Source organism: Carassius carassius, chromosome 11, assembly GCF_963082965.1.
Source record: "Carassius carassius chromosome 11, fCarCar2.1, whole genome shotgun sequence".
NCBI lineage: Eukaryota > Metazoa > Chordata > Actinopteri > Cypriniformes > Cyprinidae > Carassius > Carassius carassius.
In genome coordinates this window covers 14,564,243-14,591,831 of record NC_081765.1, presented here as the reverse complement: position 1 = coordinate 14,591,831, position 27,589 = coordinate 14,564,243, and the positions used below count along the sequence as shown (strand labels likewise).

The 27,589-nt window shown below is 37.3% G+C and overlaps 1 protein-coding gene across 1 annotated transcript in view; it reads left to right on the top strand.

The window, feature by feature from the left end:
• LOC132152815 (immunoglobulin superfamily member 3-like) overlaps positions 1–27,589 on the top strand; it is a 193,183-nt gene that overhangs the window by 150,428 nt on the left and 15,166 nt on the right. Inside the window, exons 4-6 of the mRNA XM_059561714.1 lie at positions 185–571; positions 7,811–8,218; positions 15,627–16,034. Of these exons, the coding sequence (XP_059417697.1) occupies positions 185–571; positions 7,811–8,218; positions 15,627–16,034 (1,203 nt within the window). The remainder of the gene's footprint in view (positions 1–184; positions 572–7,810; positions 8,219–15,626; positions 16,035–27,589) is intronic.

Below are 27,589 nucleotides of genomic sequence, written 5' to 3'. Positions count from 1 at the left end.
AGGAAGTGTGTTGTAGTAATTAGAGCCCAGGGGCAATCACCTCTGAAGAAGCCAAATGAAGTGAAGAAAGTGCTTTTCTGATGAGCTGCACAAACTGCATATCATATGGAAATTTGTTCTATGAATGACAGTTGCGGACCGTTTTGTCATGGCTAAATCAATTTTCCCTCTCTTTCTCTGGCAGATCGGGACTTTAGTATCCAGGTGACCACCGAGCGCCGGGCCTACACGGCTGGTGAGCCGCTGGAGCTCCGCTGCACCATCGACGCTCAGAATGTTCCAGAGCGTTTCTTCTTGGTGTCGTGGGTCTTCAGCAGCTCCCCCGTAGCCGTGATTGGGCCCAGCGCCGTGCCCGTACTGGGACCCAACTATGTGGAGCGGGAGGCCACCGGCCTCCTGACTGTGCGCAAAGAGAGCCCGTCCATCCACCTGCTCAAGTTGCAGCGGCTACTGCCGGAAGACTCTGGCAAATACATCTGCAGAGTGACAGAACGGGAGAAGACCCTCACTGGAGATTTCATCGACCGCAGCAAACGGTCCCGTAATGTTCAGATCACTGTAACCCCTCTCAGTGAGTATCATGGTTCTTTATTGGCCCTCTGTTTCTGACTGGCCCCTAGAGTAGTTAGCTGATAGCTCTCGACAGCTATCTTATTAAATGAAAAGATGAAACTTTCTGTCTCAATATAGATGCTTGTCACCTTAAGTGGATTATTTTGATGTAGTTTAGCTTATAAGCGAGCAGTTTAGGAAAGTAGACTTAAGAAATTGGTTTAGTAATACTTTGGAGGCAAACAGCTATTAAAGATCTTCTGCTGAATGTTTCTACAATATACGTACAGTATCAACCCCTTATAAGTGATATAAGTATCTCCCCATATTTTCTCAAATGTTTTTCTGTTATTTTGCCAGGTGCTCTCTCGTAGTGCAGACTCCTACTGTTAGAAGTAATGAGTAAACAGGAGGAAAAAAATAACAGTTGTGTGAAAGCAGTTCAGCTGTTGTCAAGATAGTAAAACTTTACCATTGACAAGTAGCAGTGTAGTGTGACAGAACACATCAGTTTTTGTCTCATTGACTGTGATTACATGAACAACAAAATCCTGAAGAATATAAAAAATCTGCTCATTATAAAAAACAAGTTGGCATTAAATTGGGTGGATTGCTTTTTTTTTTTTTTTTTTTAAGTTGGATAAGCTGACACAATGTTCATATAGATATTTATATGGTTAATAAAATTGAGTTATTTAATAAAAATCTATGCTGCTTAGACAATTTATGACCTTTATCCGATTTAAAGCATGTGGTCCCTTTGTATTTAAAAAAAAAATTAATACTTTTATTCGGCAAGCATGCATTCAATTGATCAGAAGTGACAGTACAGACAAAGGATGTATATTTCAAGCAAGTGTAGTTCTTTTGAACTTTGTTTGTATAGGAATACTGAAAAAAGTGTTAAGGCCCGTTCACACCAAGCACGATAACTATAAAGATAACGATAAAGATATAGTTCTAAAAATCGTTTTCAATATTAAAGAATAGCAGAGTCCACACTACAACTATAACGATAAAGGCATAGCGAAACGGTATCGTTGGAATCATATTCAGAACGATTTTTTTCCAGCTGATGAACGATAAACATTGACATCCAATCAGAATTCATCCTGCTGTAACGAGCTTGAGGATTTAAAGCGGCAGACACACGTGCGCTCAGAATAAACAGACGATATCGTTCGCTGGTGTGGACGCTAATATCGTTATCTTTATAGTTATCTTTATAGTTATCGTTCTTGGTGTGAACGGGCCTTTACAGTTTCCACATAAATATTAAGCAGCATAACTGTTTTCAACAAAAATAATTTGAACACAAAATTATCATATTAAAATGATTTCAGAGAGATCGGGAATACAGGAATAAAAATACATTTTAAATACATTTTTAAAGAAATGTAAAAAGAAAGCTATTTTAAATTGTAATTTTTCAAAATATTACCGATTTGGGGTAACACTTTACAATAAAGTTCCATTAGTTATTGTTAGTAAATGTATTTTAACATGAACAAACAATGAACAATACATTTATGACAGTGTTTATTAATTTTTGTCAATGTTAATTAATGGAAATATAGTTGTTCATAGTTTATGTTAATTCACACTGCATTAACTAATGTTAACAAGCACAACTTTTGATTTTAATAATGCATTAGTAAATGTTGAAATTAACATGAATGCTGTAGAAGTATTGTTCATGCTTAGTTCATGTTAACTAATGTAGTTAACTAATGAACCTCACTGTGAAGTGTTACCACTGATTTTAATGTACTTTTAATCAAATAAATGCAGAATTGGTAAGCATTAGAGACTTCTTTTTAAAATATATAAAAAAAAATCTTGCTGACACCAAAATTTTGAAGAGTATTGTAAATGCTTCTGGGATTGTTAAAAACGTAATAATCATACTATTTTATTTAATATGGTGCTCCCCATTAAATACATTTGAAATAGTTGTCTGTGTTTTGTTAGTAGCTTGGATTGTACTTAACTACCTTTAGTTTCAATAGTAAGCAACAGTCAGATAATCTGCCCTGACAGTGGTTGTGTGCTTGTGATTGGGCAATGCTGTACTGTGTCCTGTGTAAAATAATTTAATGTACAGCATTTTTTCACAACTTGGTTTAGTGGAGGCCTGAAAAGCCCTTGAAATAGCATTGCATTTCAAGTGAGAGCTACTCGCATGAAATGAAAGTGGGAATGCCGTCGCCTTCAGTGCAGCCATGGTAGATCCCCGAGGTGGATGGGATTGTGCCCAGGCTAAGAAACTACAATGGAGCTCAAGTAGTTGATGAAAGCTAGATGGGGGAGAGGAGGTGAATCAAAGGTTAGTAAAAATGTATCTATTCTGTTTAGACTTTGGCGACCCAAAACCAGCCTCGTCCGAAAATGGTCCTTTCACACTATATAAATTGGAGATCTTTCTTCTCTAGTGTTGTCACCACTGTTGGGAACGTTACTTTAAAAAAGTAATTAGTTATAGTTACTCACTACTTGTTCCAAAAAGTAACTGAATTAGTAACTGAATTACTCTATAATAAAAGTAACTCGTTACCAGGGAAAGTAACTATTTGCGTTACTGTAAAAAAAAAAAATTGTCTAAATGTCAAAGAATTTGTTTTGTTTTTTTAGCAGTTTTCACAAGTCAGTTGAAATAAGTAGAACAGACAGGTGTTCGTACATAACTTTCGGGATTTATTGCACGTCAACAGAGACAGCAAGAGTTCTATCTTGCACTCTTTGTAAGAAAAGTGTTTTTGGCCACTAGCTTTGAAGATGCGTGTGTCACACATTACATGTACACATTACATGCACGTTCTTGCCTTTGACTACAATGAATTTAAAGTAGTGCTTATATCTCCACCTTGAAAATGCCAACGTTTCATCGGATTGCTCCTGACTCGCCATTTCTGCTGCTGCTGCGAATCTCTGTGCAGCTGTTGCATGTGTGTGACTGTGTGTGTGTTTGGTGCCGCTGGCGCGTGTGTGTAAAAACACTGGCTCTGATTGGCTACCATGAAACACATGACTCTGCCTTAGCCAATCATAATCGCTTATCTCGTTATTAACCCACCTGCTCACTCGCTGTGTGAGCCAGGGGTGCGTTCGGTTTGCATATTAAATCAATGCATAGTAGCGCACCGCATTTAACGTACAGTAACGTTAACGGTGTTGTAACGACGGGAAAAGTAATTAATTACCCCGTTACTGAAAAAATAACGTCGTTACCTAACGCAGTTCTTTTAAACGCCGTTATTCCAAACACTGGTTGGTACGATACCAAAATTATTGTTTCGATACGATACCTAGTCAAGTATTGCGATTTCGATACTTTCTCGATACTTTTCCTGAAAAGGGAAAATACACTCTAAAAATATAATTGATGTGCTTTATTTTAAAACCGGGACAACATTCTAATCATATAACACACTAATAAATGAACATATGAACAGCAGATATATTAAACATTTGAAAAAAATGTGAAATATCAAAATATAAAAAATAAAATAGAGCAATGACATTCAAGGTAAAGAAAGAATAAATTTAGCAGCATTATCTCAGTTATCATAAGAAACATAAGATTAATAAATGTATCTTGATTCTGAACTTTGAATAAAAATATGAACAGCGATTATATTAAACAATGTTTCTGAACTCAAAAGATTAAATGTCAAAAGATAAGTAATATAAATTTAAGCAATGGCATTCAAGTAAAAAAAAAAAAAGAAAAGAAAATTTAGCAGCAAAATCTCAGATATTGTAACTTATTCTGTCAGTTGTGCAACCTTTTCTTTCAGAGGAGAAAACTCAGCCAGTGAGCTTTAATGAGCATCATCTTTAGTGAGTGTCATCTTTTTCTACCAGTCTTGGACCGGCAGCCACAGTAGCACTTGTGCTCGCACATGCAGCAAAGTGATGCGAGGTTCAGGTTTTTTTCCAACCCGCGGATCCCACTTTTATTACATTATTTGGCCCGCCCCAGCCCGCAGATAAAGTAAAAAAAAATTACCCACCCTGACCCGCGCATCGGGGACATCACGGAAGATACGTTGGTACTAGACTCATATTTCTTGTCCACTGAAGTTCCTCCCTCCACAGCAGCGTGCTATTAGCAGCGCATGCGCAGCTCGTGAACAGCTCTGTGAACTCCTATCAAAGAGTTACTCAAGATGTGACGGAGCATGTAATTTGTTGAATGTCGTGAACCCATACGCCCTTCACTGAACGAGATCGAGAGATCTTCTCATTCGTGAACGAGTTGAATGAACTTATACATCTTGTTCGTGAATGAAATAAATGAGTATACAGGGTCAGTGAGCCAAGCATTAATGCAGATACGCTCGTTTTCATATTTAGCATACAGAACGTAACTCCACGTTTAATCCCCGATTAATGTTAATATTATATATGAACTGTCTGACCAAACAATTAAAATGTTAATTATGCAAGAAAACCTCGTGCTTTATTCATCTGAACAACTTATTTAAACTATTTAATGCGATTATGCACACATTTTAGTAAAGCCAAATCAGTTTATTAAAGCCACGAATGCAGCCATCTCGCTGTAGTGCTTTTTTGCTGCTTGTGTGAGGAGAAAAAACACAGACGTCCGTAGGGAGGCACTGGAAGCGTGCGTTGCACACACCAACATGAAATACGTCTCAAATCTGGAACGCAGTCATTCTTTGAAGTATCGATACTAATAAATTTAGGAACCGTGACGTTTTTAATTTCCGAGAATCGCGATACTTTTGAAGTATCGGTGCACCGTGCAACACTATTCTTCTCCTCAGGGGAATCTGCTTTTAGCGGGTCTGGAAGAATGGCCAGCAAGTAAAGATGCATTACGTCAACATGCCATGATATTGTAGTCTTACAGTTGTTTACATGGTTTAGCTACATCTGCATGTTATGTATTTCCATAAAGCCCACCTACTGGCTGCTTTGCCCCTGCTTTGTTGTTTTAGACCCCCTGAATTTCATTGTATAGGTAAAACTAGTTAATATTGTAATAGCAAATAGTTAAAAAATTCTGCAAATTATCATCTTTTGTGTTGTGTGGAGGAAAGAAAGTAATTCAGGCTTGGAACGACGTGAAAGTATGTTTGGTTGAACTATCCCTTTAAGATGGCTAGTAAAAGGGAAACAACTCTTAGAAAGGTTTGTAAGTGAGGCACTTTATTACACCATGCTTTGGTCTTTTTTGTCTTTGCCCCCGCAGGAAACCCTATGCAATATTTGCAGGGTTATTAGAGCAGTAGATTGATAGCAGCAGTTTGGATTCGAGACAGTGCAGAGTTCACCCCCTTCTTCATCCACATACTTGCTCTCTGTCTTCTTTTTAAGGCCTCACTGAGTATCTAAGTAGGTCTTTCAGACAATATATACAACCAAATCATCTGCATATAGAGAGACTGGACTGGGAGAAGATACAGCCATCCCCCAACTGATCATTGTGTAAACTTCTTATTTCATCTCCTCAGAGAAAAGGAGCACATTAGAAATTGAAGAGGTTTCATCCCCAGATGTTTCGCTTTTATCATGTGTGAAATCAAAGCCTCTTGTGTTTGTTGCCTGGTTGGTCGTAGTGTTTTTTTTCTCAAGAAGTTCTGCTAGAGCCTCTTTCTGAAGGGAGCCTTGGATGACCCATGGGAACGGCGCAAACTTTGTCTCTTTAAAGTCCCATTTGTGTTTTATCACATGCTTCTTTTTATAGGGATGTGGTGGTGTGAAATCCCTGTCGAGAACTCTGGAGATGTCTGCGAAGGCTTTGATCTACACTCATGCTTACAGTACATGATCTCTCAGGCTCTAGACCTCTTACTGAGAAATCTATTCCCGAAGTCCTGCTAGTCTGAGGCCTAGTCTCCTGGAGAGTGCAATGAAAAGATACCATACACATATTGATTTTATTGATAATGTACAGGCCTAGTCTCAGACCTAACATGAGCTGAAATGTTGTCAAATGATTCTATGTTCTATAAAAGCAACTTTCAGTTTCAATTAAAAAGAATACTTAAAACTGAAGAACTGCTCTACCCATAGACCTATATTACACTTCTTCCCAGAAACCATAATCAATGACTTCTTACTGTACCGTCAACTTCTGTGTTTTGCATTAAATATCATGTTACTTTATTAATGAAAGGTCATATAATACCAATCAAAAGTTTGGGGTCTGTAAGTGTTTTTTTTTTTTTTTTTTTTTTTTTTTTTTTACAACCAAATCAACATTATAATTATTTCTGAAATATCATGTGAGATTGGAGACTGAAGTAACAGTATTTCGCTTTTTGACATCACGGGAATAAAATACATTTTAAATATATTGAAATGAGAAGATAATTTTACTGTGTTTTTGATAAAGTACTGTAAATGCGGCATAAAAGAGTTCTTTCAATAACATTTTAAAAATCGTACAGACTTTAGCGTATTTATATTGTACTTTTTATTACTTTTTTTTTGTGGTATTTACATTTTGTAATTTTGAATCCAATGTGGTAACATTGTGATTCATATGGGTGCTTGGTTCATGTCTTGAAACTCTTTAATGAATAATGTTTTTAAATGCCTGTGGAGAAAAATGAAATAAAAAATACTTCTGAAATAAAGGTCACTTACAAAAAGTGGCCAGTCACTGGTCTTATAGATTGCTAACTAAGATCCACCAAACACCGTCCAGTACAGGCAGCTCCTTCAATATTCAAGGAGCCTGGTGGAGACCTGGAACTTTGTGCTCTTGCCTCAGGCATTATCAGCATCCATCTCCAGTGACAATATAGTTGAAGAAAAAAACCATTCATAGAGAAATGAATGGGAGAGATTCAAAGGCTAAAATTGGTTGCTGTACATACGGAAGCCTGACCTTTAAGTTATAAAAGAGCCTGTTGCCCTATTGGTAATGGCAGGACCTCAATTTATAGCTCCAGAATGTGCATTAGCTTGTCCTGTCAACTAAAGAAACTAAGCTGATGATACAATTGCATTGCTAATTTGATGTATGTTACTGAATGATAAACAGTTTTCTTCATTCAGGCAGATAGGGATTTTTCTTATACACCTAATGTGTACAGAGAAAATAGTGTCCTTGTTTTTAACCCAATGAGAATTTGTGGAGTTGTTTTATATACAGCTTGTCATGAGTAATTTATTCATACATAATGTAAATGTACTCTAATTAATATGATAAACTTGCTCTAGTGTCATGTTTCCAAAGACTGATGTCTCATTTCCTCTGTTGTTTGTCTGTCTCTCATAGGAAGTAACATCTCAGTGTCATTATCCAGTAACACTTCAGAGATTATGGAGGGCGAGACCGTCCAGTTGACCTGCGTTGTTAGCAACACTGTGGGTCCCCTGTCAGTGGCATGGCAGTGGACAGATAAGGAGGGCGAGGGTCCCACTGTAACCGTGGCTTCAGTGGATCGTGAGGGAACAGTCACTCCTGGGCTCACCTTTAGGGAGCGCAGCAGCTTTGGACAGGTCCGGGTGGAGCGGGTTCGACCCGACACATTCACCCTGTTCCTGTATAATGCCTTCCCCACAGATGAGGGCCAGTACAGATGCAGCGCCACAGAGTGGTCCCAGAGCGGTACTGCACCTGAATGGATTTGGCAGCAAATTGGAGACGAATCTGCCAGCAAGACTGTCACGGTAAAATCAGTTGGTAAGTAAGACCACATACATTATTTGGAGCCTTATTTATTTATATAAACCACAAATCTCTTATTTAAAGTTTGGGGAAAAAAGACAGATAGACGGATGGATTAGTTTTGGTGACAGGTAGGTTATGTACAAATGCAAGGAAATGTAAATTAGAAGTATATGTGTTAAATAAATGTATAAATAGTGTTGTGTATTACACGTTTATTGCTCAGTTAGTTGTTCATTAGATGGATTGCCTGAGGGAAAAATGAGGGTTTGAGACTTTTTTGATGCTAGAACTATATCAGCAGCTCTAGATAGATATATTCTAGTCAAATATAAATAAGTTATATAACTTATTTATATTTTATATTATATTCTAGGTGTGTTCCTCATATGATTGATTTTTTTATTATACATTTAACTTTTTGGGTCAGTAAGATATTTTTTCAGCGTATTTCATTAAATTGATCAGCAGTTATTTTCAACTGTACTGATATTTCTTTACTGTATTTTGATACTGTGCATTTTGTATTTATAAAATATTCCCTCATAAAAGTAAAAAAAGTAAAAAAGTTCAACATCAGGGGACAACTATTTCTTCATAGAAAGTTAATTCTGACACTGTATTTGCATATATATAGTGTTTTGTACTCATGCAGTGTATTTTTACTGTCAGCATCACTTCATATTTATGACATAATAAAATGTCTGCTTCATACATACACACACATACACAAACTCACACTTGTGTGACAGGAATATAGACCCACTCGAGGGGAGTAGAGTGTTGAAGTGGCATGTGCACTGTAAAGCTGGATCCCGTCCAGTAGTCAATATAGTCCACTCATGCTTGTGCTTGCATAGTATCATGTACATGTAGAGCAGTGGAACTGCTGTCAGCTTTCCATCACGATCAATAGCCGTGACTTCCCAATCTGCTCTTTAACTGTGTATGTAATGAGGACACACACACACACACACTTGCAGACAGCAGAAAGGAAAAGCATGAGTGGATAGCAAGCTGGCAGATGCTCTAAATAAACACACTGTGTGAAGTAGCATGTGTTGCGTTACAATGAGTGGTTTTTAGACAAGATATTGGATCACTTCAATATACAATATGTCTCCTGTTTGGATGGCGAAGTGTGTAACTTTTTTTGATACTTAAACAACTTTCTGCTCTTCCAGCTTAGTTTGTAGAGACAAGACAGCTCTAAATCAGCCATTCGTAGTTTTTTCTTTGCATAGCGATTTATGTTTTAACCAGCTGTGTGTTTCTGGTGAACTGCCTGTTTGGGACAGAGCAAGGATAGACTGGCCCTGGCACACTGAATCACTGATGTACAAACACCTATGAGAAAATTGTAAACTAAAGAGTCTAAACGCCACTGTGAATTATTTTGAATCATTAATATTTTTGCAATGTAATTTAGTGCCATAAGGCACATAAATTAAACCATTCTGAATGTGCGAAAGATCATTTTTATAATTATGTTTGACAAATTTTAATTGGAATTTATTTTAAATTATTCATTTAATTTGGAAAAGTTTATTAAAGAAAAAATTAAGAAAATCTTAAGTCATGTACATTTCTGTATTAAATGTAAATAAAATTGGATTTTGCTTTTTGTAAGAGAAAGCCTGTTTCTGTCTTAAAGGTAACTTTGACTTCTGTCTTTTATTTTTTATTTTTTTTTAAATGGAAACACACTTTTGATTTTGTTCTTGTTGTGGTAATAACAAAGGATTGGAAAGATTTGGGAACCCTAATGCAGCTTTAAGGTTGGGAATCTCATCCAGAATATAGTCTCCACACATCCTGCATACTGAAGCTTTGATGAGATGACAAAGACAGGGCTTTTTTTATTTATTCATCTCCATTATTTATATCCATGCTCTTCCTCTGTGATGACATTGATCAATTTTACTTCCTCTGCTGTCAGGATCAGCTTCGTTGAAGTGTTTCATCAGCTGTGCTTTTGATTTGGAGCTCAAAGAGTGGCAGCATGACGCTCTTGATGTCTGCTGTTTTGGCTTTTTCTGCAAGTGCAGTCTTCTCCAGGTGTGTTGCAGGAGTCACTTTGTTTGAGTAGGATGTGCAGATGATCATGTGATAGCCACTCTTTTATGTCCGTCTGGGCATAGAGACTGTTTGTGCCCTTTGCTCTTGCCCTGTGACAGGTGTGTTGGTAGTCCGGAGTAAAAATAGCAGTGTTGTGTTTTCCAGCCTTGACTCTGGGTGACTGTGTATGGATGAAGGATCAGGACCAGGTGAGAATCAGGGCCCAGTTTGTGGTGTTATTCTGCTGAGAGAGTCTTAACATGCTCATTATTGTCTGGCAGTGGTTTGGGTGCTGACTTAGCTTCAGGCCACCTTGTAGCCATAGAATTGTTTGGCTGTGTTAACACATGACACCAATAGATAAGGCCAGACACTCATTCTGCCACAATTTACTTATTTGATTGCTAAGAAAGCAGTTAGAGCTCCCAGTATGTAAATTGAATGGCAGATGAATAATAGTTTTTAGGTTTAATGGTACATCTGTTAGAGAGTGTGCTATATAGCTGTATTTAAGATTTTGGACTACCCATATTTTCTTCAAAAATTTTAAAGGCAGCCGAATATTTTAATTTCCACTGCCTTTCGAAAGTTTGGGGTGGTCATACTACACTTCTCACTCCATTGATTACCATTCATATGCATGTGAATGTAAACTGCTGTAATGAGTACACTGAAGGTGAGCGAAGTGAGAACCCAAGTGCAGTTTTATTTAACAGAGTGAAATCCAAAATCCAAACATAAACCATACAGAGACTTGTTTTGACTTGAACAGGCTTCACTTGACTTCACAGACTTGAGGCATGAACAGACTAAACAGACTAGACTCACCGACAGAAAGTACATACATCAATGCACGACAAAGAACAAAGGCAAAGACTTGGCTACTTATAGCAAACAAAGAGGGACACATGACCTGAACAATCCAATGGGAAACAAGACATAGAGAAGAGAACTAATGGCATGAATACATGAGGGCAAGGGAAACACACGACAGAACAAGGACCATGACTAAACTCCAAAATAAAAGACATGAAAGCAATGAACAAGAAAGAAAAAAACATTACTGCCATTCAAAAGTCTGGGATCAGTAAGATTTGTAAAGCATTTTAAGGAAGTTTCTTATGCTCACCAAGGCTGCATTTATTTGATAAAAAAAAAATACAGAAAAAAATTAATATTGTGAAATGTTATTACAATTTAAAATAATGGTTTTCTATTTTTATTTTTTATTTTTTCTGTGATACAAAGCTGAATTTCCATCAGCCATTACTCTAGTCTTCAGGGTCACATGATCCTTCAGAAATCATTCTGATATGCTGAAATATTATAAAGGTTGAAAACAGTGCTGCTTTATATATATATATATATATATATATATATATGTGTGTGTGTGCGTGCATGTATGCGTGTATATATGACACCTTGGTGAGCTTAAAAGACTTAAATAAAAAAAGGTTTATGTCCATCATGATGACTTGTGGGATTTGCCCTGAATGGCTTCATAGGGTCTCACAGATTTCCTTTCCATTGTTTTTATAATTTTTTTTTAAAAGGTTTGTTTTCGTATTATGAACCAAAAATCTAACATAAATAGTAATGCTGCTCATATGTAAAAAAAAAAAAAAACATTACAAATATAGGTAAGATATATGTAAACGGCAAAGAGGAGAAACGTCAGCAACCAAAGTAACAAACAGTTGTATAGGGCTGATTCTTGACATGAAAAAGGCATCCAGAGGCCGACTGAAGATCTCTCCTTGTGCCAGTCTGTGAAATTTGAAATCTTTATTCTCACTGTGTGTGAGGGTGGGTGTTTTTCTGAGCATGTCTGTGTGTCTGGAATGATCAAACACAGTACAGCTGTGGCGGTCTGGCTCTGCCTGGACTCACTCCTCTCAGACATCAACTCATGCTGCTCTTCCACCCACTTCCTCCGGTGTCGTGATAGTTCCTCTGATCATTGATTACATATTAAGAACCATACATTATGTCACAAAAAGTAACAGTGGGAAAAATGTTGGAATGTGAGAAAGATTGTGTATGTGAAAGCCTTGGTGGTAGTGTGTCCATAAAGAATCACTCTCAGCATGTGTCCTACAGGCCTGCACTCTGGAGAAAATGGCATTGATCATGGCTCCCTGCTGTCTGCAGTCAAACACAGAGCCATTTGTGGTCATGTGTTTACAAGAAAGTAAAGCCATTGATTTCCAGTGTATGGACTACAAAAATAAAAAAAAAGTAGGAAAATCTCAAAATATCTTTTTACATTCTTCAGAAGAAAGTTAGAGAATTAGAATCATACAGGTTTAGAAACACAATGATAATTAAAAAAAATTCATTTAGGGGTGAACTTTCCTTTTAAATTGTATCAAGTTTAAAAATGTGTATTGTAAGCTTTAAACTGAAAATAGTTTGCAAATGTTTGTTTTGAATGAAAACCATTTCTCCTTTTGCTCATTTAAACATAAGTACATTTAACCAAACTTACCTGAGGAAAAGAAAACAGAGAAGAGAAGCTTCATGTAGAATTATTTCAGTCCATTTAATAATAATCAAGCTAAATGTGACATTTAATATAGGCAAATAAGTTTTTGACTAAATGCCCATAATTATTACCCATTTAAATGCCAGAAATCACAAAAACATTCTTTTTAATAGAAGTAAAAGCATCAGTGTTAGGAGTGATGCCAGCATTAATGAAACTCGGTATCAGATCCGAAAGAAAATTGTGTCATCACCCACCCCAGTGACTGAAAAGTACTGTTAAGTCAGTGACTTAGATCATTAGTGATCTATTCATTGATTAATTTGGTCAAGGATTCCTCAGACTGATTCAGATATTAATTCTTGGGTTTGTGAGTTTCTGGAATTGAATCACCTATAGTGATGCTTAATGTTTTCTACTATTATTATTATTGCATTTAAGACAACACAATATAAAGATGTTTTTCCTTGGCACAGTCTTTTTATGTGATCACATTCAATTCTGACTTCAAGCTCACAGCTTTTTTTTTTTTTTTAGAGCTACTGTATAGTTTTAGCAGCTGGATAGCTTTGCAGGAAACACTGTTAATCCATTTTTGAGATTTTAGTTTTTTCAATATCTGAGCGAAAGTGAGCTCATTAAATGTTAAAAAGAGTGGATTTTTTAGCTTGCAGGATTAGTTTACATGTGCTCAATAAACAAGGATGTGTGTAATCTGCTTTTGGCTGCTTTCCGACGTTGCTGCCTGCAGGATTGAGTTGGCATGCTACAGGTCACCTTGTCCAAAGTTTATCAAAATAATGCAGAATAGATTAACTCTGCCACTGCCTTTACTACGTCTCTTGTTTATTTTGAATGGTGTAATGTCAAGCATTGGCAAAATGAATTGTGGGTCCGTCGTGTTGCATTGGGCTGTTCCTCGTTGCAAAAGTTGAAAACTTTTCATGCGCCAACGCAGGTGTCAGCCAATCAGATCGCCTTATGCAGATATCCTGGTGCAGACACTAGCTAATCATGTTCATGCAACAACAGAAATCTAATGTGATTGGCTGTTGTTACTATGAGTGTAGCGTCAGCACCAAGTTTCTGAAACAACATGATATAATGAATTAATTAATCGAGGCTTCACAGTCCATCTCAGTAGGTTGCTGAAATGCACGTGAAGTTGGTTTGGCAACCACCAATAAACACAAAAGAAGAAGAAGAAGCTTCAGAAATGCCCCCCGTCAAACATCAATGCTGATGCCCCGTGTGAATACTTGATGCGTCCGCAAGTTCACTTGGGTGCATGCGGCAAATATGGCGTCATTGCTGTTTTGGTGGAAGTTTGCTTTGAGTGCGCACAAACTCATTTCTTGTGGCGGTGTGCACTGCATTTTTTGTAACTTTCTGCACAGCTCCACATCCAAAGATGCATCAGTTCAGGGCGATTCTAGCCAAACATGCACATCTGTACCTGCATTTCTGTAAAAACAGAAGCAGTTTGATGTGAAGTTCAAACTCTTTCAGGTGCTTGTTCGGCGAACGTGACAAGTATAAAAGCCTCGTATATTTGGCAAGGTGTGCGCTCAGTCAGCCGAGGCTCATGAAGCGGAGCCAGGTGAAAGTATAAATACCACTTAAACAGAACAAAGTCCTGCTAGCCTTTCTCAGCCCAGTGGATTCCTGAACTCTGGGATTTCTCCGGGAAGTCTTTGAGGCTCATTATCATGCAGACAAAGTAGTTTGATCATGTAAACATCGAACTTTACTGCCCTGTACCTTTTATAGATAGTTTGCATAATTGAAGGACACAGAAACTCTCCAGATGACTGCACTACTGAGATCTGGACAAAGCTTATGCCCGGTGGGTGTTGCTTTAACCTGCCCTCTGTTACAGCCCAACAGAGTGGCATCATTAGGGCACTGGCAGGTAGGCTGGGAATGGATCTCGTTGTCTCTGGCTCTTATGCCCTCCAGCTGCTGTCATCCGTATCAAGCACAAACACTCAGAAGTAGCCAAATGACCCTTTACCCTTCCATTGGGAAAACTATTCAAGTTCCAGAAATCTCAGACAGAAATTTGCAAATGGAAAGACAAAACAGCCGGGGCATTCCCTTGTAATGAGTTTATTTTCCCATGGTCTTGTATAGTATGAGCAATGCAGATGTAAATTGCTGCTGAAGGGTGCCAGTAGCAACTCGCCAGGGAATAGTTTTGTTGTCTATATGCCCATTAGCAGATTCACATACTCATCAGTATCAGCTGTGAATTCACAATTAAGTCACCCGCAGTTCCCTCATCATGTTTACTTGTGTGACAGCCTTGAGCCGAGGGGGCAGCGCTAGCAGCTAACCAGAACTTAATTTTTACTGTCAAGCAAAAATAGAAGATGGATCCACAGGAGAGAATAAGTACTTGAACAATATTGCAGTCATTCTGCAGTGGCATACAAGTGCAAGTGTTGTTACAATGCACACACTTTTATCTTTTATTATTTTATATATATATATATATGTAAAACATTGAGGTAAGGGTGGGACTATGCCCAAATAGAGTGTGTATCATAGTAATGACTGCCAACGAAAATTTGCAATTTAACTATACATTGCCATTGTTAGTTTTTTTTAACAATAATAATAATAATAAAAAAAGAGTCTGATGTGAGTGCAAAACAGTTTCAAATTGTATTATGCTTATGTTAAACAAAAAAAAAACTAATAAGATAAAGCCTCAAAAACAAAAATAATATAATGCATAGTTCTGACTCTTAAGTTCTGATTGGATCAGTTGATGTATATGTCTGTCAGCACATGAACTGAATTCTATATTAATGCATTGTGATGTTGCATGTATTTTTAATTACTATACGTATTCTCTTTTTTGTTATATTGCTTCAGAGTCTTTCTTCTTCGTGTCGGCCTCCTCCCGTATGCCTAGCGTGACGTTTGGTGACTCGTTTGACCTGCAGTGCATCGTGAAGCCACGGCACAATCCCTATGTTCCTGCTGCAGTCACTTGGCGGTTCCAGTCAGCAGAGGGTGACGGAGAGTTCAGAGATTTGGTGACATTCACGCGGGATGGCACTCTGCAGTGGGGCGACCAGTTGCTTGGCCTGGGCACGCGTACCACAGTAGATCGTACGCCCACTAACACCAACTTCCGCCTCAGCATCACTCGTGCCGGACGCAAGGAGGCCGGGACATACCAGTGTGCTGCCCTGCTTTATCGGAGGAATTACGATGGCACCTGGAGCACGGTGGCCAACCGCACCTCCAACCCACTGGGCATCAGTGTACTGCAACCTGGTGAGTCAAAAAATGGCTTCCGTCGCAGGAAAGGTCCATGTAGGCTCCCTGACTGCATGACAAAGGGAAAGAAACAACCACGACTGTTCTGATGGCACTAAATTGTAGATAAGTTTCGCTGACACCTGTTAAAGTTTGGGTTTGTAACATTTTCTCATGGCAGAATGCTTGAGTCACTCACCAGCCTCAAAAATTAGCATAAGGGCTATTAAGAATCACAGCTGACAACTCACACTTTATTGTCACTACAGAAATAAAGATTGCACTGATAATGCACCATGTTGTACTGGGGCCTAGTTTCACAACTTTCACCCTCACTAGATCTTTCTCTCATTCTTCTGTCATGTGTGAATGTATGTGTTTCACTAGATACTGGCTTCTCTTTGCTCATAAGTTCAGTTCAGTTCAATTTTATTTATATAGCACATTTAAAAACAATCATGGTTGACCAAAGTGCTTAACAATGTCCGAGAAAAAAAAAACCTGCTCACACAAACAAGACATATACAGTAAAATCTTCACAATGTCTCAGCTCAGCTTAAAATAAAATCCAATTAATACAGGTGTGTCTTAAGTAAAGACTTAAAATTCCAACAGTCTGAGCAGTTCTTATGTCTACAGGTACATTATTCCACAAATTAGGTTCCGCCACTGAAAAAGCACAAACACAAGCACTTAAATCCCCAGGAAGACCAAACACAACAATCTCAGTCTTATTTACATTAAGACAAAAAAGAAAGTTCTGATCCAGCCATATTTTGAAATCTCTCAGACAATTAAGTAATGATAGAAATAAAGCTTTGTCATTTGCATATACAAAGAAAACAACAGGGCCCAACATTAACCTTTGGGGGATGCCACAAAAAAGAGGGGCAGCAGATGAAGAAAATTCACCAAGGTGAACAGAAAAACTTCTGTCTGTCATAAAAGTAATTGAGATGATTGGAGTGTGTGTGCATGCCTTCTAATGGCCTGGAGTGCATAAGGAAGAAGTTGTTCATATCCTCCATACCAGAGAAAGTGATTACAATAGACGAATATGAAGAGGGACATTTTTGGTGGTGGGGTGGGTTGGAGTGGATTGGTGAGGTAGAGAAAGGGTCATTAGAGCAAAAATCGGAGCTCATTAAATCTAGTCTCTCTGGACTTCAATCCATGGACTGAACAATGTCACTCCTAAAAGGAAGACCTCCTCTCTGACATTCACTTTTGGTTTTAGAATCATAATCATAATAATCTCTCTTCTAACACTAAACTTAAACCTCACACAAACCTTTTTGGATTTTTATTAAGATGATATTAAGTATGTTTTTCAAGCTTTTCTCCTCTTGGGGATCACTGGCTGGGTTTTACTGTCCTTGTGGAGACATATGCTCCTCACAGTGTTAGCAAAACCTGATCTACACACGGAGCATGTTTAACGGACATGTGCTGGTGCCCATAAAGAACCAACATATTGGTATAACTATGAATAATTATGGTTTAACTATCTAGTAACCATAATTATCAAAACAAGTAATTAAACCAGATGTTAGAAAGATTTTGGAAGCTTCATTGATTGTTTATAGGTTATAATAATTTATGATTTTACATCTATAATTTTGAGCTAGCTGGAGCACTTAGCGTTTCCTACATTCAGTGAGATGTCTTATGAAGCAGAACAGCAGTGTACCTCATTCCAGCAACTATTTTGTTTCTGAGCAAGACGATCTCCATAGAGTTCATTGGCATGGAAACACACTCTTGTCTACCCAGTGTCGAGCTTTGGTCTCTCTACATCCCTGTCAGAACAGCAGGAGATGTGATTATTCCTCACCTTCAATTTTAATTTCATGCATGTAAGTGTGGGTGTATGTGTACATGTATAAGTTGTTGACATTATTTGTAACTTTGACCATACATGCCATAAAATTTACTTCAATGTTTGAATGCATGAGAATGATTCCATCTTCATTTCAAGTTGTGTTTGTAACTGTTGTCTAACCTGGTGTGGAGCAGAGCCCCTTAGTAAGAATCAATGTGAGGACTTGGCAGGAGTTAATGGCTGTGAGACAACCCTGGGAGGAAAACATACTCTGCTTTCCCCCGCAGGCCTGCTCCCTGCCCTCTGGCTGCATGCGAATCAGTGCAGCCCACCGGAGACTTGCTTGTAGGTACACTAACACATTCCAGCCTGAGGTTCCCTTGTTACAAACAGGATTGTGCTTTTGTGTTTATGATGCATTTTTAAATGTAAGATTGCTCAAATTATACAGACAGGAAAACAATGCAATATAAAATGTCATGTACTTGGGATATATTGAAAGCATCAAAAAACATTTTTAAATCGATTGTTAACATTGCCATTATGAGTTCCCTTACCCATTAACATTATTACCAACATCATCACAATTTATTCTTTATTGCTGCTGGTGCATCGCTTAAGTCTTTTAGGGGATCAACCTACAAGCTTGTGTGACTTTATTTATTCCATGGAACACAAAGAAAGGAATTGATCTTGTTATTTTGGGTGCAATTAGTACCCATGGAGAGTGAGGCTTTCAAGCTTAAGTACACAAAATTACCATAACAAACTATACGTGGTTATTTACTGAGAAGATTCCACTTCATAGAGCACATGTATCATTGAGTCAATTTGTCCTTTTACATCTTGAAAGCATCAGTTTCAATTCTTAGAATTTGCGTGGAAAAAGTTTTCGAATTTCCTTGTTTTGTGTTCCACAGAAGACAGTGAGTCATACAGGTTTGAAACTACATGAGGGTGAGTAAATGATGACAGAATTTTAATTTTTTGGGGTGAATTATTTAAGCAATTAATATTTTCTATATGATCTTTTATTTAAATTACTTTAAAATTTCCCTAAAGGTTTCTTTAAAGTGATGTGTGAGTTATTGTGGATGTAAAGGTGAGGTGAAAGCCCAGGTTCCTGTGAGCTCCTTTGGCATGCTTGGCTTCCTGCTGGGCAGTCTGACACATTGATGTCTGCATGACAGGAAATTCTAGCAGGTGCTGAGAAATCAGAGTTGAATTACCTCAATGATTTGTTCCAACAAAGGTCATACAGGAAGTATCAAACCAGAAAGAATAAAATGGAATGCAGAAGTCATTGAGTTGCACTTCCATACGAAGCATACTATACTATATTTGGAAACAATTCAATATGCCTATTGTTTATGTGTAGTAAGATGAAAGTTTTCCAATAATAATATTAATAATTTGGAACACCGTCATCCTACTACACACATCTTAAGTTGATGTACCAGTGAGCAGAATACAGTAGTCAGTAATGCAGTAGGAGTTGACTACAAAATGAAAAAGTACCATTTAAATGTTGTCCAGTGTTTTTTAATTTTTATTTTTTTTAACTGACGTACTAAAGTCTCTACATGAAAAACTAAAATTCAAATAAAAATAAATTAAGGCTATGTAGTAATAACTGTTTACAAAATTTAAAAACAAAAGAGAAATAAAAAGGCAAAAGCACATAACACAATTGCTAAAACTTAATCTTCTGTAAAAATAAAGAAAATATAAAAATAAACGCTAACTCAAATATTAGCAAATACTATAAAAGTATATAAATAATACTAGATTAAGTAAATACTAATTAACTTTTTAAGAGCTATTATATGGTATAGACTAACATACTGTATGACTAACATATAACATATATACTATATATATATATATATATATATATATATATACACACACACACACACACACACAAACACACACACACACAAACAAAACAAAACAAAAAATCTGTATAAATTAGGGCACAATGTAGTGTATTAATGTATTAGATTAATTTTTACAGGTTTTTTTACTTGTATTTTGCATTTTGTACTTATATAATGCTCTACATATTGTATTTATAGTCTGCATGTATCTGAGCTTATCTGAAAATGTATATAAGCTTGTTGAGAATTTCTAAAAACAATTTACGTTTAGCTCCTACTACAGAACAGATGCAATTGTCTGGCGCCTGCAGAGCTCTTATCACTGGAGTTTTATAAAACTTATGTTGTTTTATAAAATGATTCCAGTTGCAGTATTATTATGTGCTAAAGTTTTTAGTTTACACAAGCATCACGCACATATGTTTATGATGCAGAGCGAGACAGCTCTTTGCTCCACTGGCTCTGTGACCTTCCTCTCTCAAGGGGAATGCCGGCACCCAGACAACCTTTCAACATGCATTTGGGAATCAACTAATCATCCTGAGCACTCGTTTAGTTTGCCTGGTGTGTGTGCCCACTGTGTTTATTACACTGAATGCTTGAATGCAAATTTTGAATCCCTCCAGCATCATGGAAAACATCGATGCAGAGGCAATTTCGCAGTTGTGCCGTCTCTGAGAGTTTAAAAGTTGTGATTGCGCAGTCCTGGTGGATGTTTGACGTTTTGATATCGTAGAGTTATATCCAACAAACATTTCAGAAACATACACAAACACGGCCCTGCTGTTGATGTTTACCTGATTATCGACATTTGAAAACGGCACTGATGGAGTCCCAGAGTGTCTCTGTCATCATCTGTCTCTGAATACAGCTTCTCCAGTCACTCTCAGCTGGACGCATCGGAGCGTTTGATTGGCTGTAAAGTTTTACACAAAGATTTAAACTTCTCTAAACTTGCTTACAGCTGCTCTGTTTATAGTCCAAAACTCTGAAGAGAATTAGCACTTTTGAGTCGTAGTTTCCTTTGGGAAATTCTAATGGGTTTTTGGAGATCCAGTTTTTTTGTTAATGGGAAAATAAACGTAAAAAAAAAAAAAAAAAAAAATATTTAAAGTTAACATTACGTAAAGAGACTTTTACATTTTGAACATACATTTTAAAGCTACTGATTTTGTACATTCAGTCAAATTCAGTAGGGTGTACTGTTGTTGTTGTTGTTGTTGTTTGTTTATTATATGGACAGTGACAAAATATCTTATCTCATTTATCAAATATCTCATTTTATATACAACAGAAGAAAGCAAGTCATACAGGTTTGGAAAATGTTGGGAAGAATTATACAAATGAATTCTAAAAATCCATTGAAATTTATTACATTTAAATTTAGCACAAAGAAGGTTTAGCTTTTCTTTTTTTCATTCACATTTTTTTTTATCAGTATCAAAACTTCAAGTTAACATTTATATGAATGGATAAGGGAAATTATATATTATAGGTCCTGGAATTAGTCATAATTAAAAATTGTATGTAGTCCTGCAGTCTTATTGAAATTTAAAAAATATGAGTATTTAATGTAATAATTATTATGAGCAACAAAATGCAGTTTAAAATAGATGATTTATAGCATGTCGTGCCACAGAACGTCCCTCAAGTATTTCACGGCAGCTACCCATATGCTTCATAAACAATTTAGGACATTCATTTTTCTCTGCTTTATCCTCATATCTGTTTGTGCTAGTTTTATAAATGTTAAATACTTCTGGCTAAATGTTGCTAGCTGACATTTGGAGAAACCGGTTGTGTGGAGAAAGTTCTCCGAAAGAAATGGAGACTGGAGTGGAGGTAATGATGTGTGAAAACATCATGCATCTGACTGAATGCATTATTGAGAGACATTCAATCATGTCTCCAGAAGTGCCTGTTTAATATCTATACGGCAAAGTTCGTTCTCGCTGTGAACGTGAGGAACAGAGTGTAAATGCAATAAATGAATACGTTTTGCAAGGATTGCTTCATTCACACAGTGAAAACAAACACTGCACATTGCTCATGGTTTGTAAAAGAAGTTTGCTTTGTGTGCTCAGGGACCTCGGAAAACATGATCTTGTCTCATAGGACCTGTCGTGTCTATGATTTAAAGCCTTTTTATTCATATTTAATACATAGGCTGGCTCGTGTGCTTACCTCAGCACCCACATCTGGAGTTCCTCACAGCATCATGGGAACAGACTGTGGTGCTACACATACACACGGCTCATGATGAGAAGAAACATGAAGACATCACAAAGTCTCTTGCTTTTCAACTCACCCACTTGTTTTTTGTTTTTATCTACTCTTTCTCCCAAACTCTTCCTCCTCACATTTCATTTTAATGAATAACAACAACAAAAAAGTCAGTACCTTTAAAACAGCTCCTCAAGAGTTCAATAGCACAATGCACATTTCACCAAACATTAGCACATTAAAAGTGAAAAAGAAGGGGGCCAGCAAAATGAAACACTGATGAAATACTAGGGCAGTCTGTTCTAGTGTGTACTACGTTCTCTGTCCAGTGGGCTGTTTTGCTGAAGATCTTTGAGGAAGATTCATTATTTTTTTATACATTCCAAACTTCTCCGGAGTCATTCACAGATATATGTTTCACATTTGTTTAGACACCAGTTTACGCAGTATATTTTAATGTTGCGATATATTAAAAGTTGTGTATATATTGTAATGTATATGTGAGTGAAACGGATTATGGGAAAAAAAATGCAGTTTGGGTCAGATTGGTCCTATATATCAGTTGTTGATTAGATGGAGGCAGATTTGAATTCAAGCTTATAGTCAATTGTAAGAAAGGGACAGGACTAAAGCTACTAAATGATTGGAGAAGTTCAACAGAGAGAAGACTGTTATTTCAGCATAAGATTGAGTAACATAAAAAAATACCTCTACAAAATTATCTTTAACATTAATTTTGAAAATACAAATTTCCATTTCATTTAATGAAGTGTTTCTTTAGCCCAAAATTCTGATCAATACACTCATATTCCACCTGTCTTTAGAATATTGTCTTAAAGGGTTAGTTCACCCAAAAATGAAAATTAGGCTGCGGTTTACTCACCCCAAGGCATCCTAGGTGTATATTACTTTCTTCTTTCATTTGAATCCAGTCGGGGTTATATAAAAAAATTGTCTTTGATTTTTCAAGCTCGATCTTTGCAGTCAGCGGCTGTTGCATTGATTCAGTCCAAGAGACTTGAAATAAAAAGTGCCCTTCAATAAAATAAAGTGTCTCACATGGCTCCGTATGGTGAACAAAGGCCTCCTGTAGCAAACTGATGCATTTTTGTAAGAAAAATATCCATATTCAAAACATAATCACTTGAGTCTAGCTTGCGCTCACTGTTGTAAAGGAAGCAATTCCGGGGTAATGATGTATGAGGTCAGCTTTGCACATGCACCGCTGAGAAGTGACGCATGCGGAAATGCAGCGGAGAGATCAAAACAAAACAATGGTCAATAATTAGAAGTTCAAAAGAGGATTTGTAAAGAAGAATGTGGGAGGATTTTGATAAAAGCCAAGAGGAGACTGGTTTCCTTTGCTAAAGTAAAGAAAATTTGCTTCTATTGATCCTGTAAACATACATAGGTTTCCACGAGATTCACCGGCGCATGCGCAGCACTGACCTCATACATCATGCTCCCAAAACTGCCTCTGTGTACAACTATTGGCGCAAGCTACATGAAAGTGATAATAATGTTTTGAATATGGATATTTTTGTTACAAAAACGCATCGAGTTGCTACAGGAGGCCTTTTTTCAGTCCAACATTGAACTCACTGTGTGAGACACTTTATTTTTTTTCAGAAAGGCACTTTTTATTTCACTTATGTTGGACTGAAGCAAGACAACAACAGCTGACTGCAATGATAGAGCTTCAAAAATCAAAGACAATTTTTAATATAATTCCAACTGAATTCGTCTGAAAGAAGAAAGTCATATACACCTAGGATGCCTTGGGGGTGAGTAAACCGCAGCCTAATTTTCATTTTTGGGTGAACTAACCCTTTAATCTGGTGATGGCTGTCAGATTGAACAGTAATTGAGTGGAAAGTTTTCCCCAATGTTCAGATTTGTTTATTTGTTTATTTAAAAGGATCCCTATTAGCTGACGCCGAGACGATGTTCAGATTAAAGGTTGACTTGAATTAATTTTTCAATGGCCAATAGCTAAATGTTTTAACCCCCTCCCAATCTTGAACACAGGGTTCCATCCTTCATTTCAGGTTCTTCGTGTTCTACATGATCCATTTGTGGTGTCATACAGGGAACTGTTGGGATTATTTTCTGACGTATGGAAGAGATGGATGATTAATATAACAGAATGCTAATCATAGCACACATACTCCAATCACACTGACACCAATGAATCATAGTTACCAGTGATAGTGCTTTTCTTGCTTCCTTCATGTGTTAAACAGTGTGTAAGTTAAAGGACCCAAGTATGTGTTATCCTATAATTGCTTATCATGCTAATTTATTTCATATTACTGGAAACTGAGTCTTCAATTTGAAGTAATATCCCAGAGACAAGAAAGATCTCAACATGTAGGTGATTTTTGTGTGTGTGTGTAGCCTGTAGGTTGTTTCTGGGGGCAGGAATTGGCAGCGATAGAGCCGTTGGTCTGTTGTATATGTATGTGTGTGTGTGTGTGTGTGTGTGTGTGTGTGTGTGTTTACGGCTGTGGCCTGAGGAAAGGTGTTTTGCGCTCCTGTCAGGCACAGTCACAGCTCTGGTGTGATAGCGGCCATTGACCGCTGGTCCTTCTCTGAGTGGGTGTGTTATCATGACATCTTCAAAGACATTAAACTGAGGTCCATCTGTTAGTAGAATTGGCAAGAAGCACTTTTTTCCTCCCCAGAGCTGCTTACAGTTTCTTTAGAATGATAAAACTGCAACATGCACACACACACTTTTTAAATATTTATGTCCATCCACATAAACTCATACACTGGAAAATCACTCATTCCACCCTTCCTCCTGATGGATTCCTGTCGTAGATCCATATACATAAGATGTGGGTTGTGAAGCCGGTTTATGCGATTCAGTTTCTCAGGAGGAAGCCAGCAGTAATGTCAAGGTGGATGTATGAAGTTTGTGAGAGTAGGTTGATTCAGCTGTTGCTCTGTTCATTAAGCTGTCCCTCTGTTGCACTTTTGCCACTAAATGAAACCGCACCGGCAGGTTGATCCAAAGCCTTATGGCATCGACATTCATCTTCGTCTTCTGTTAGTGCTCACGCTTTTTCTTAAATTAGAATTTTTGTGTCTTCAAGAGCAATAGAGGAATCCCCTCTAGGTGTGATTTCATCAGAAATCCAGAGCGCTAATGAAGAATCCACACAAAAACAACGACCCAGCAGGGCGTGCAATGTGATTTTCTCATGTTTGAGCTCAACTTTATGAATCTTTTTACATTTTAAAACTAGATTTTGCATTTAAATGTGAATTTTAGTGGTTGTTTCTCCTCCTATGATTGCGTTTGTGCTTTTATGGAGCATGTGAAATGCAATAAGATAACACGTTCATTTATGCCGATCTCTAGGGAAGCTGCCCAGCCTTCCAACGTTGTGACAATCTAATCTGTGTGTAGCAATGCCGGTGGATGTGTCCTAATGGGACTATTCGAACTCCAGATTAATGAAGCAGTCAGATGTGGAATATGAACATTTTTTTATTAATTTCTCAGCACAAACAGGATGAGAAATGGAACAGAAACTGGATTTATATGCCCTACATAGAATACTGAACCAAAAAGAGTTCACCTACACACACCCAGATGTAAAAATGCATACTGTTTGTACATGCTTTCAACATGGAAAACAGACAGATTGCCACTGTCAGAGCTGTGCTGAGTGTACATGCTGATCTATTAGCTCAGTTTCAATTCCAAACCTGGTGAGCTGCCTACCAAGAAACCATTTTAAAGCATCATGCTGTTTCAGCATTATTACTCTGCCATTAAAGACATCTTCTTTTGGCCAAATTCAAAGGCAGCATCACCCTGCAGCATGTGCTTTTAATAGAGCATCCCGCAATGCATTGCAGTGAGCTCAAATATACTAAATATGTAATAATAGTAATAATTTTTATTATTACTATTATTTATCTTTTTAAATGCAATTTCTGAGTTTAAATTGCTTGTGTGTGTGATTTCCATATAATTAGAATCTAAATGTAAATCATTCAAAAGTAGTTATTTTATTTAGCAAGAACACGTTAGGGACACATTCAGCTGTTCAAAAGTGATAGTAAAGACATCTGTGTTACAAATTTCTTTCAAATAAATGCTGTTCACTTTAAATATATATATATATATATATATATATATATATATATATATATATATATGATCAGTAAATTGAGTTTTTACATTATCTAACTCTTTCAAACTTTTTAAATAAGTTTTATGAAATTATAACTCACATGAAATATTTCTTGAGCAGCAAACTGACATATTACAATGATTTATGGAAGATCATGTGACAATCAAGACACTGATTGTGTTGGTGTTTAACTGGGTTTTATCATGAAACATTCAAACGTATGTGTGCGCAGAACCTGATTTTACCAAGTGAGACCTGTTCCTGGGACAACATCTTTGTTGTCCCTGGAACAACATTGTGATTAACCAATCAGATTTGAAGAACCAGTTTATAGATTTTGTGAAGTTTACGCTTAAAATCACTGTTTGTTGCTTGTACATCAGTGTCATTCATCTATCATTTCCTCTGATTTTAGGGATTACTCATGGTTTAGGGTTAGGTTTAGGTGTAGGGAAATGGTCAAGAATATATTTTTGGAGTTAAATGTTGTTCCAGGGTCAACAAAATATGTTGACCTAGGAACACATCTAACTCAGCAGAATCAGGACGTGCACAACTAATAAGTTAACATACTTTAACACACTGACAAACATGCTATTTGCCCATGGCTTTTGTAGTTACTGAAGCTTCATCTGCTGAGCATTTATTTCTGTTAGCCTACATCTCGCTGTGTTACTGGCTTCCCAGTAATCAGCCATGACTGGATCCAGCCAGCCAATCTTACAGGAATATGTGTCACCAGACCTGAGGGGGTAGTCAGCTCAAAGCTTCCTCCTCCAGAGACATCCTTACCTTCAGATTTTAAACAGCTTCCTCGTATCTTAGTTACTCCACTGTGCTTCCTTGCATTATCTTATTGTTTGATGTTGAGATGCATGTTATTAGCTTGAAATCAAATCAAAGGGTTATAATTAACAAACAATCAATATTAGCTGCCTTCCCATCTTTCTCTTTCTATCTTTCTCTCATTCACTCTTGTACCTGGTGCTGTTGAAACTCTTTCTCATTAAAACAGTGCTGTCCCAGCGGCCCTTTGTTAAACTGATAAGTGTCTTTTACATAAATGGGTCCTGGCAGTGATGGATCAGTGCTCTCCCACACCTGTCGTACCCAGTGGGCACCAGTCATCCTGCCCACTGATGGCTCTCACTATGCCTGTAATTGACGGCATCTGAATTGTCATGGAGAACCGCTATCTCTGTGTCCCATGGATGGATCTCTTCTGTCCTTCTTCATTAGGAGCACATTCTTCCAGCTTGCACAACAATCTCCCTCCAGAGCACAGAGGATTTATCCACCTCTCTCTTTCCCACACACATTCTTCATTTCTCCTTTCACGAGACCCTGTAGATTCATGTTCTCATAGTCCTTGTGCCTTGAACCCGTTTGTCCATCACACTTTACCCCACTAAGGCAATTTAGTGCACCTGACTAGATGTGAACAGCACGTGTTTTATATCTCCAAGAAACCTCCTGCTCTGAGAGGAGAGCCACTCATAA